The sequence below is a fragment of the Pogona vitticeps genome, chromosome 1, assembly GCF_051106095.1.
Source record: "Pogona vitticeps strain Pit_001003342236 chromosome 1, PviZW2.1, whole genome shotgun sequence".
Taxonomy (NCBI): Eukaryota; Metazoa; Chordata; class Lepidosauria; order Squamata; family Agamidae; genus Pogona; species Pogona vitticeps.
In genome coordinates, this window is record NC_135783.1 from 175,215,945 (window position 1) to 175,228,766 (window position 12,822).

General features: G+C 37.4%; 1 protein-coding gene across 2 annotated transcripts in view; it reads right to left on the reverse strand.

The window, feature by feature from the left end:
- Window positions 1–12,822, reverse strand: part of SPAG16 (sperm associated antigen 16) — a 655,515-nt gene that overhangs the window by 595,630 nt on the left and 47,063 nt on the right. For both annotated transcript variants that reach the window (XM_078379135.1, XM_072977750.2), the window contains 3 exons: window positions 10,231–10,368; window positions 4,603–4,710; window positions 2,455–2,572 (listed from right to left, as the gene is read on the reverse strand). In XM_078379135.1, coding sequence (XP_078235261.1) covers window positions 2,455–2,572; window positions 4,603–4,710; window positions 10,231–10,368 — 364 coding nt within the window. The remainder of the gene's footprint in view (window positions 1–2,454; window positions 2,573–4,602; window positions 4,711–10,230; window positions 10,369–12,822) is intronic.

The following is a 12,822-nucleotide window of genomic DNA, read 5'->3' on the forward strand; positions in this document are numbered from 1 at the left end:
CACCAGTCTCTGTGTTTGGCATCTTCAGAGGACAGCACTCTGGTGTAGTTGGCTTGGGAGTGCAGTATTTATGGCTGTGAGACAGGCTTTTATCTATTTCTGTAGATGGGTGATTAGTGTGTCTTGCTGTGGGTGTACTGTTGTGCTAAGGAGAAGAGATTATCTGTCACTGTGGTTGATGGGTGTCATTAGCTGGTCTTTTGTGTGTAGTGAGCCCCTGTCCTTGTGGCTGAGTAGAGTTCATTGACCTTTTGCATGCTGTATTTTTGAGAGCTGGGAGCCAAGTTTTGTTGAGCTTCACACTTTCCTCTTTTTTGTTGAAGTTCTGCTGGTGCTTCAACACAACAGTACGCCCACAACAAGACACACTAATCACCCATCTACAGAAATGGACAAAAGACTATCTCACAGCCATAAATACTGCACTCCCAAGCCAACTACATCAGAGCACAAAATGCTGTCCTCTGAAGATGCTGGCCACAGAGACTGGTGAAACGTTAGGAAGAACAACCTTCAGAACACGGCCAAAGAGCCCGAAAAACCCACAACAACCAAAAATTATTTAGCCTAAAATATATGAAAATGTTATAAGTCTGAGAAACTGGACTGAGATTAGTCTAACACCAGTGTGTTCACCCTTCGTTAACAATTCATTCTATACATTCATAGGCAGATTGAAGAGATAGAAAATATCTTTTCATTCTCGGTCAAAATAACTCTATACAGGCTGGAAAGTAATTTGTCTACCATACTCTTTTCAACTCTCAGCTACGTGTGAGTCTGCATTCAATACCACAGTAGATCTGGAATAAATCAGGTATAATGACTGGTCTAATCATACAAGCAACCTGTCTCTGATTAATAAAATTAGCCTTACATTACCCGGCTCTAAAGTGCACAGTAGCTGTGCCGGACAGGGAAAAAATGTATGTATCAGATCATATTCTGTCCCTTGTTGGGAAAATACTCATATTCTCATTTCCCACTGTGCGTCAAAATGAGGTAACTCATGCTTCTATAAAATGATCACTGAAAGGTGCTTTGCACATCTGTACTTATTCAGATGACTGAGTATTTTTCTTTCTTGAGGCTGCTGACTCTTTTTAAAATCTATAAAGTGCCAACTGCTGTTTTCCATTCATTTCAAAGAGACTTTCACAATCCCTCCTAAACTGAACAATACGTTGAGATTAAACAAATTATAATTATCTTGACCTAATTAGATGAAAAATGCTGTAAGTTTAGGAGCAGAATTCCCCATTCATTTAATTAAGACTTGTGCTGAGATACAAATCTCACTGGGATGAACCAAAGCTGCATACCAGTGGCACTTGGAGGAACCTAGAGGCTGACAAAGAAATTTAGATTCATTGATATAAAAGACAAAAACAAAATTGCAGTGGATTATAGATCTGGTTTATGCAAAACCTTGGACAGCAATAACCAGGGGAATGTTTTTCTTGTTTTCTTTATTTAAGTAATCTTGTAGGATACAGGACAGCCTTTATAAATTTCTGTCGCATTGCTTTTGAAAGACATGCATGCGTGCGTGCGTGCGTGCGTGCGTGCGTCCGTGTGCGTGCGTCCATGTGTGTGTGTGTGTGTGTGTGTATGTACTGTATGTATGTGTACCCCACCTTTCTCTTCAGGAATGTAGAAATTATGGCATCATCTTGCCAGATATGATCAGTTACTAACTGTAAATTTGATGAAAATGTATCAATAGCTTGTCACAAACTATCCCTTCACCATAATAGATTATTTCCTGACAAACATATCTGTCATTCTTCATTTTCTAAGAGATGGATGATCTACTTTCAACAAATAATTCCTTACCCCTATCTCAGGCACATCTCCATCATATGAAGGTACATAAAAATACAACTTAACAAAAGTGAAGAGAATTTTGTATACTTGGCTCACAAGAAAACTTCTAAACTTCCAAGACTAGAAACATTGTGCATTTCAGTTCATTTTTACTGCTTATATCATATATCTAGGTTATCCCACTATATCAGAAAAATTGTCAATATGTATCAAAAATCCAAAACAGGATTTTCATTGAAATTGTAGTGTGTAATACAAGCTAAGTTCTACATTTTGGTCCATTTTATGCTGGTAAATCAAGACACACACACACACACACACCCGAGAATGTGCACATACAACAATCCAGTATGCACATGTACCACCAGGACTCACAGCGGGAGATCTTTATTTACCATCAAGAAACATATTGAAATGTACAACTTTGCTTACAATGTGCAACAGGATTTCAGTCATTCTGTTTTAACTACACCTGGTTTTTAACCATTTTGTAAGCTGGCCTGAATTTCTATACAGGGAGACAAATGGGACATACCAAGTGAAGGTAAATTAATAAATAATAAAATCCAAATTGCCAAATTTACCTTACACTGAAATTCTGTATCACTGACCGAACAAAAGTCTTACCTGTCCAACTGCTCTATCTCTTTCCAAACTTGTAAGCATTTTTTCTCTCAGCAAAGTCTCATATTTTTCTTTCAACTGCCTTAACATTGGCTCATACGATGCATAATGTGTCTTCAACCTATACACACCAAACAGAAATATAAATGATTATAGAATAATTACTACCAACTTTAAAAATCAGAGCCTTTTTCTGTTTTAAAATGACAACACTGAGGGTACAGTCTTTTAGAAATAGGAGATGGATTAATCTCAAATTGTTTAAATAGTATGCATTAAATCACTGGTTCTTAACCTTGGGTTACTCAGGAGTTTTGGACTGCAACTCCCAGAAGCCTTCACCACCAGCTGTGCTGGCTGGGGTTTCTGGGAGTTGCAGTTCAAAAACATCCGAGTAACAAAGGTTAAGAACCACTGCATTAAATAATAATAATATCTGAAACTTCATCTGAAAGGTACAGTATCTTTCTGACTGTTCCCTGCAGCCCTCCCCTTGCCATAATAACTGATGGAACCCTGCTGAACTTTCTTGTACAATATTGTGGACAGGTAAGACAAAGAAGCAAATAAACATTTCCAGGGAGAGTAGAGCAACAGACTGCTTTTCATATTCTCAAAGGCTTTCCTTCATCACTAACTCAACTGATAATGGCCTGCAGCATCTAAGTCAGCACTATGGAATGAGAGGAGGTCAAACACAAAACATGCCAAGAAATGGAGCTATCATCTTTGTTCATGAAATGCATTATTTATGAAGTGTGGAAAGAAATGTATTTAAATATTTCTAGACCACCTTTCAGGACACAGGCATGCAATGTCCAAAGATCCAGGGGGCACATTGATTTGCTTTCATGATTGCCATACAAAGGAAGAAATGGTACAAAATGCTGGCTTCCAACTGATACAGCCCTCTTCTGCCTTACAGTGGCCAATAACATATATTTTAAAAATAAATAGGGGCCACTTGGGGTGCAGACGTGCTGGACAGATATAAATTAAACTTAGTACCATTGTAATAATTATCTAGTGCTATATATTGGTATAGAAGAAAACTATAGTACACATTTCTGGATGAGTAAAATAATTCAAATTATTTTGAATTGAATAATTTAAAATAATTTTCCATGGCATAGAAAATTGTAATATAGCTCCAAATAATTCTAGGATGCAGATTACGCAAGCAGTGAAAAATTAGTATGAATTCCTCCAAAACAAAGAGCTCTGTATGACAGGGAATTTTATTGAGAAGCTATTCTCTTACATTTGTTATGTCTGCAAGTTCTAAGTTACAGAAGAAAACATTGTAGGAAACAATGCTGCTGATACCAAAAGATAACAAATTGAAGGAAACGAGAGGGAAGGAGGCGTTAATGGAAAATAAGACGAGGAACTTGAACATCCTGAAAAAAGGCACACCTGTCTAGCTGGAGCTAGAGCTAATTACATATAACTAGTCTTAGTTCTAGATAAGGATTGGATTTTTGGGTTAATCAGAATGAACAAAATAAACCAGAGGTGCTTTCTTTCATCAGCAGGTTCTTTTGTAGATTCCTGAAAAAAGACTCTGAAGGGTTCATTTAAATGAAACAGCATGAAAATGTTGTGGGTTATTTCATGTTTCCCATGTTCATTACATTCTTCCTTCACCCAAATTGTCTGAAAATTGTTCCTCTCTGCACCACCACCACTGGCTGCCTCCTTATCCAACTGTCAACCCTGGCAGCCCAATGGTCTTCTCCCTCCCTCTTTTCCTCGTTTCCACTTGCCTCCTTGTCCCATTGACAGTTCTTCCATCCCTGTTCTTTCTCCTTCTCTTTTCCTTGCCACCATTGCCAATTGCCTCCTTGCCCTGCTGTTAGCTTGCCTGCCCGACGGTTTCCCCTCCCATTCCATTCTTCATCACCACCATCTATGCCAAATTGGGGGGGGGGGAGAGGAATGAAGGAACATGACCCAAAAGAGGTGTCCCTGTTATGGTAAATGAACAGAGAGGCGCACGCACGCACGCACGCACGCACGCACGCATGCACACACACACACACACACCTTTGAGGCAAAAGAAACCAAACTAGAAAGGAAACAGTTTCACATGATGGCAGGTCTTTTTTCAGAACACCAGTTAGATTTAGGTGCCTATTTTTAATTGCTTACCTTTTAATATCATTAATGAGCCTGTTCTTTTCCTGGACCACTCGTTTATGATGCATTCGATGGAAGTCACGCTCTTTCTGCACTTTTAACAGTAGCTCTTTAGCTTTGCTGTTTGAAAGGAGAAAGGTAATTATGACTTTCCTAATACATTTCTGCTTCACTTGGTGAAAGGAATGCCTCTAGGTGAACCCCAAAATAACACAAGAGAGAAGGGTTCTCTCCAATCCCTTCACTTAGGAGGAAGGCCTTGCAGTTGTGAGTCAACCACCACAATTTAGTCTGAAAGAACAAGCAGTAAGATAGATGGCACTCAAGTCTTTGCACAAGAAACTCTCTCTTCCTTTAACATTGATGCAACAAAGCCAGTGATTCCTTCTTGGTCTTCTCCTTTTTTTTCCTCCACACTCACAAGAAACATTAATAAGATTGATCTGGTTCATCATCATCATCATAGACATGAACATCCCACAGTCACCTGCTCCTAAAGCCACGTCCCTTCACCAAGACTGAGAAGGGCTAAAATACCAAATTGAAAGGGTACCAGTGGCAGAAAGAGCTTAGCTCCAGTGGTTGGTGGTCCTAATAAAAATACAGCCTAGCTGTGGTTTGGGGTTTATTTAAAACATTAATAAGATTAATAAGAACAGAAAGGAAACTGAAACAATACATAGGCAAATATTTGTTGTCCAACCCACTTAGAAGCCGCAGGACAACTCTGATGATATTTATTCATTTCAACAAAAAACTTAACATTTTCTTCTATACTGTTCCAAAGTACTCATTGCAATGTTGTTGTTGTTGTTGTTGTTTAGATGATATAGTATATACTACCTCCTTATCTTATGCTTTGATTGTATTCCCGCCTTGAGCAGGGGGTTGGATTTGATGGCCTTGTAGGCCCCTTCCAACTTCGCTTTTCTATGATTCTATGATCTTTTAAAAGACCTCAGTCAGCATTGGTCCTGGGTAAGCTATATACTCAAAACGTGCTGAGCAACAAATTATATTCTGGAGTCTTCTTGTCCATTATGCACGTCTATTACGGTATATCCTTACATTCTCCTATTTTAAAAGAATATATAGTCTACATATGGGGAGAAAAGCATTCCAATCATAAGGAACAACTTCCATTTGAACAATCTCATCTCAAAGGAAGACATGCTTTATAAACATCTTTCAGAAAAGCCTATTAACGCCACTTTTCTTTAGACCTGTTAACATCTGTAAACTGCAGAACATGCCTAAAGGCAACCATTGCAGAAATATCCACCAAGAAATACTTTTTATAAAATTCTTTAGCTTTTCTATTAAAGCTAACTTTGTTTAATACTTTAAAATTTCTTTTCAAAAGTACCAATACTATGTCATAATTTAATGAAATGGAAAAGATGCTTTGTTCCAAGAGTTAAGTATCACATTTGATAGATCTGGTGCATATTTGATAATTTTTTTTTATTGGGGGATAAGGTGCCATACATTTCTGAAAAGGCAGCCAGCTTTGCTTTTAGAGCAATGGTTTTAAGAAGGAAGTTCTGTAGTTATAATGATCATGATTTAACTGAGGATTGAACTGTTTCACATGATAATGTTCTTTTTAGATGGTTATATTTGTATACTATATTTGATATTTTATCCTATTGAAACTTCTTTTGTAATGGCTACAGCCATACACACATAAACTTGTTTTACTTACTTTCCCTGAAAATGGTCACCATAACTCAGAACTGATTTGATGGCATGAAATAACATCAACAATTATAACAGAGAAGGTGTCAGAAAATGAGGAAGTAAAGGTCTTGTGGGATTTCCGGATCCAAACTAATGGATACTTTGATCATAACACACCAGACACAGAAGTAATATAACAAAGAAATGTCTGGATCATTGACCTTGTAATTCCAGGAGATGCCAGAGTTGAAAATAAAAAAATTGGAAAAACTAACAAAATACAGAGATCTGCCAATCAAAACTCTCGCTTGTGGATGAAACATACTTCAGTGGTCCCCATAGTTAGCTCTGGGAACAATATCAAGAAATTTCAAACAATATTACAATCAGTTGCAGATCTTAGAAATAACACCACCAGAGCTACAAAAAACAGCAATATTAGGAACAGCATATATACTGCGCTAACATTTAACAGATACTTAGGTTTTTTAAAAAACTTGTATCTGTCACATAATACCAGTTAATGTTTTTATAATTTTGATTGACTATGTCTGGTATTTTTGAATAGTAATAATAATAATAAATTATAAATATAATTATTTTGATGTTTGATGCTAGTTATGTTAAAATGTGACTGAAAATCATTTTATTAACTTCGTTGTTGTGGGTTTTTCGGGCTTCTTGGCCATGTTCTGAAGGTGGTTCTTCCTAACATTTCGCCAGTCTCTGTGGCCGGCATCTTCAGAGGACAGCAAACTGTTTGCTGTCCTCTGAAGATGCCGGCCACAGAGACTGGCGAAACGTTAGGAAGAACCACCTTCAGAACACAGCCAAGAAGTCCGAAAAACCCACAACAACCATTAGATCCCGGCCGTGAAAGCCTTCGCGAATACATTTTATTAACTTGTTTAGACCTTAACTGCATGAGTCCCTTTCATTATTCTTCAACGCTTTTCATACAAGCCTTGACCAGGTGCAATCGAACCTTCGCTCTGATTCTCTCTAGACTGAATCAGACAGCATCTGACTGATTTCTGAAGAGAAACCCAGAAATCCTGATCTTCACACTTTACAATGAACTATGGGAAATGAAACCGATTGTAATTTTTTTTGTTTTCCACATATATACATGACATTAAGGGAAATGGTATCCCTTTAAGAGATTATTATTCCTAACAAGAAAAACTGACGATCTACACAGAAAGGTAATCCCCACTGCTAAGTATTATGACTTTGAGAGTCAGGACAATTTATTGGCAAAAGCTGATTTGTTTCCCATAAATGAGAATGGTTGGGAGACCTGACAAGGTGATTTTCTTTCAGGAATGAAGAAAAGAGTAGAGGCAACAATTTCCAAGGACAAAAGCATCTCTAAGAAAGAGCTTAACTCTGACTTTCTCCAGCATGGCAGATTTCTCCCTCTCATATAAAAGGAGAATGTATACTTTACTACTACATGCACTCTCAAAAGCAGTTCAATAATTCTACCAAATCATTCTGTTTCTATAAATCCAACATATCATTCTAATATTAACATTTTAATTGTTAAAATCTGCAGAATTAAAAAAACTTTTAAAAAAACTAACCGATGCAAGTTAATTCTTCTAATTATCAGCTATGTGTTTCATTTCTCCCTTGTCATCTTTTGAGTACACAGTGGCGCCCTGCATGACGACGATAATGCATTCCATTAAAATCGCTGTACAGCGAAATAGTCGTCATGCGAAAATAAAAACATTGAAAACCGGTTAATGCGTTCCAATGGGGAAAATACCTGCTCGTGCAACGAAGACCCTCCATAGGGTGGCCATTTTGCGATCCCTGTCTTGTGGAAATAGGTCCGGAAAACAGTGGGGAACTATTTTGCGAACCACTGATCAGCTGTTTTAAATAGTTATCTTGCGAACAATCGGTTCGCAAAGCAGGGACCTAATCATTGTTAAACGAAAAAATCCCATAGGAAACATCGTCAAGCGATCTCGTCGTTTAACGGGATAAGCATCTAGCGGGGCACCACTGTATAAATATAAAACATCTTGTTAAAATGTCATAAATATATCCCCATCATTGTTTTCACAATCATATTTTCAAACAGTAATACTTCACTCTCGCATAGCAGTATTTCTCTTCAGTATTGTTCACATGATCAATCACAGCAGGGATTAAATTGTCTGTCTGTTTTCTTGATTCTTGTGCTAAGAAAAGAATTAGCTAATATTTCATTTGCATTTGTATGATGCATGTTACTCAACATTTCCAACCCAAGAAAACATTTATTTATTTATTTAGTTGGTAGAGAATTATTTGACTGAAAAGTTATACAAGCCTTTAAAAACCTAAAGTGAAATGTTATTCAGACTGACTTTGTTCTTGGCCATCAATCCACTTGAATCCAGAATTATGCTCTGTACTGCTGCAAGGTTTTCTGTTCCCTGTTCCTTCCCAAAACTTACGTTTAGCTCCTGAATCAACAGCCGGAGTCTCTTCATCAATTCCAAAAGGGTTTTTTTTCAACAAGGTTACAAATGGATTTAACTCAACAGTAACAGTCCTTTCATCTACCTTTTCTGCAGCCACTTTCAACTCTCTATCTTTGGACACAGGAAGGTCCCATAACAACAGATTAAACAGTTCTGTCCCAGCCAACAACATACTGGAGGAAAAAGGGTTAGGCATGCCTGCCTCATCTCTTTTGATACTCAGCGATTGTGGTAAATGAAACTTATATTCTCTTCCCATACTTTCCTTTTTGGGACCTTTGCTCATAGCTGGTTGGAAAGCCCTCCTTGCAGGACTGCTCCCAAGGTGAGACATGCCCACTCCCAGTTTCTTACTTCTTGTCCTCTTTCTTGCCTCTCACTTAGCTGTCTCTCCCCAGTAAGGGGGCTTCTGTACCAGTCTTGTTCGGTAGCTTAAACAGAACTCACTGTCTGATCCATGGGTGTTCCTTAATGACCTCTACCCACTCTTCCTTCTCCTCTCTCTACCTTGTTGGTATCTCTTCTCCTAGATATCTGACTGCCCTCTCTTGGGCGGCTTCTTCCCCTTTATCCCCTTGTCTTTCCGCCAAGCCCTCTCCTCCCAATGGCTTTTCTTTTCCCAAGCTGTACATTTCTGTTGGCCTTAACTCTTTCATCCTCTCAGTTAAGTTTCCCACTTCCACAGTCTCTTTTATGGGATTGTCCTTTCCATTGGGGGGGAGGGCACACCAACTAAAACTCTTTGTTTTTTCTTATAGCTAGTGGTAAACCCAGTCCATTCTGTTATCTTACACCCATCTGATCATCTTCTGTTTGTGAACTGGACACATTAATTTCCACAGGGGAGTTTTATGTAATATCTTCATAAACCACAGGGAAGAGCCTCGTGGCGCAGTGGTTAAAACGCTGTACTGCAGCCAAAACTGCTCACGACCTGGGGTTCAAATCCCAGGTAGCCGGCTCAAGGTTGACTCAGCCTTCCATCCTTCCGAGGTCGGTAAAATGAGTACCCAGCTTGCTGGGGGGGCAATGTGTAGCCTTTATAATTAAAATTGTAAACCGCCCGGAGAGTGCTTGTAGCGCTATGGGGCGGTATATAAGTCCAATAAATAAATAAATAAATAAATAAATAAATAAATAAATTCAAAGCTTCTGTCCTGCTAGCTATTCCCTGAAGCCTTTCATACATGATTCGGGAATATAATATATAATATATATAATAAATATATAATATAATAAATCTGTTCATTTGAGGCCTCGCTGTTATATATGCTAAAAAAAAAATACACACTTTCCCCCCCCCCCCCTGCTTACCTCAATTAGCTGGTTGGATTCCTTTCAGTTAAAGCTGCCTATAAATCCTATAACTAAATACATTTGAGGGAGTTAAACAAATCTTCGCTCTCCCATTGTGCCTAATTTGGCAGGATCTAGCCCCAAGTGAAAAATACAGAACCCAATAATAATAGTAACAACTTACTTGGCTGCAAACTTATAGCTCTCCATTTCCTTTTTTAAATATTTGTTTTCCCTCTCCAGCTGCTGATTGCAGGTGTATGCATCTGGAACAAATCCAATGTCTTTAGGTTCAAGTAAACCTCTCTGCATCAGTTCATACCTGAAATTAAAGAAAACAACACTGTTTCCTTCTTTTCCTCCCTCCTTCTGCCCACAAAGAGCAGGACAAGATGTAAGCGGAGCTCTTAACACACAGGAACAGCACTAATTGTCTCTCACAATATGAACAAATCTAAACAGTTGCAACTCAGTGGTCCACCATTAAATAGGAATGCCAAACAAAGCAGGAGCCCCACAGATTTTGAATGAAATCTGCTCCTCTTGTAGAAAGTGTTCAAAATGAATGTTTATTTTCTTGTAACATTTATCTCATGGCATAGTTGTTAATGCCAGGCAAAAAATTCTTAAGATGAGTTAAGCAGTATGCAAACAGCTTGTATGAGGTGCGTGGTTGGAAACTTCTCCCCAAGCAGCACTTTGGATTTTAGCTTGCATCTCTTCAAAAACCCACCAAGCAATTTGCATGGCCCTCTCTCCCCTCTGTCTTTCTTTTGAAACTCTAAGTAGTTTCTATTTGGCAAGGGCTTTGCCATAAGACTTTGGAACAGGGCCTGAGGAAGATGGGTTACTATCAAAAGCTTGCAATCGACTTAATTTTTTTTCAATGGACCTATAAAAGTGCTGCCTGCTTCTGCATTTGTATTGTTTGGAAGGACCACACAGCCTTTTACTGATTTTTCCAATAAATTGTATATCTTTTCTTTCCTCTCTGATTCCTCAAGTGCAATTACAGATAAGGTTGCAAAACTGTGTGCAATAGCCTGTATAATAAGAAAACAGATGACTAAATCACTGCAGTAATCAGATTAGGAACTAATACTTAGTTATAATCTGAATTACAGTCTGCTTTGTATCAACCTTAAATAATATATGCTTTGTTGTTGTATTTTAGTCTTGCATATCTAACATGGCTGACCTATGCTCATAATAGTAATAAAGTAATAATTTTATTTTCAGTGTGAGATCTGGAAGCAGTTGTAAGGTACTGTAAACATGGCCTTTACCTATGTATCGAGACCGTCAATGGTATGACAGCAAAACTAAGTTAGTGCACTGAAAACACTAGTGACTCGCATCCTCACAAAATCCCAGGAAAAAGTGAACATTTTAAGGTAATGAAAACTTCCAAGCATGCTATTTGAGAATGCATGTTAATCATTTTTTTTGGGGGGGGGGGGGTAATTATCTGCTGTTGATCAAGCTCCTAAAATCGGCGCAGCACAGGCTAAAAATGTGGAAATAACAAGCTATGAATAAATACTGATATTGACACTGTAGTAAGCAACATAGCATCTATGACCATCACAGTAAAAATAGACATCTTGTTTTGTAATTACAATATATATAACTTTAAGAATAAAAATATTAAAATATTTCTGATAACTAAGGCTTACTTCTTCCATTGATTTAGCAGTCATTTGAAAACAATTTTAGAAAGAAACATAAATATTATAATCTATAGATAGTATTCAGGTTACTTGTTGAACATATTTCCAATGAAATCAATGGAAATTTTCCATGGTCAATTAATCCCACTGATTTCAGTGGAAAGTAAATGAATGTCTTCTGGTTCCAAACTGATAAAAACATTCACAAAGGTAGTCTGGAAAAGTGATTACATAAATAGATTTCTCCATACAGCATTACTGTACTAAAGTAATATTATACCTCAATTAAAATATTAAATTGAAAGATGAAAAAGGCAATTTTTTTACATGTAAGTTGCCAAAATATTCAAAAATTTCAATCTATGATCTCAACACATCAATTATCTTGCCTAATTTAATTAAAGATTCATTCTCAAATACACTTCCATATCTAAGAAGGTCATTTAATAATTGAGTGGAGATCTTATAGGTGTAAATGAGTCAACTTTCCCAGTATTAATTATTTTCTCATTTGAAATCTCATTAAGAGTTTGATCACAGCATGGATCATCCGTATATTAGCAAGAGAAAGATACTTGTAAGAGAATTTTGATAACTGTAATTTGCTTTCACTTATTAATGATACCAATTAAAAATTTAAAAGCAATTTTAAAACATTTATCAAATACATATTTAGGACATGAGATCACAAGCCATTAAATATTGTGTTTTAACACTATAAACGCTGATCCAGAAAAAGAAAGTACATCTGTCTGCCCTCAGATTATGAGCAAGTTATCTAAAATACTTTCTGCTTGCAATCACAGCATGGAATACTGCCTTCACAAATTGATTCTAACTCTCCCGGAACAACAGAGGTAAACATGAAAATCTGCCATTTGTGCTATAGGCTAGGGTTGTCTTTCATATACGGTAGTTTTCAGCTTCCAGTAGAAAAGCCTCAGCTCCATACCTATGGGAGAGAAGTAAGGCATTAACTTTTTTCCCCCCAGATAAATCCAGAATCTTCAAATATTCCTTCTCACACAAGCACAGTGGAAGGAGTAAATCATAAGAGTGAAATCTGCACAGAATGGTTTGCCCAGATCGCGTTCTTCTAATAACTA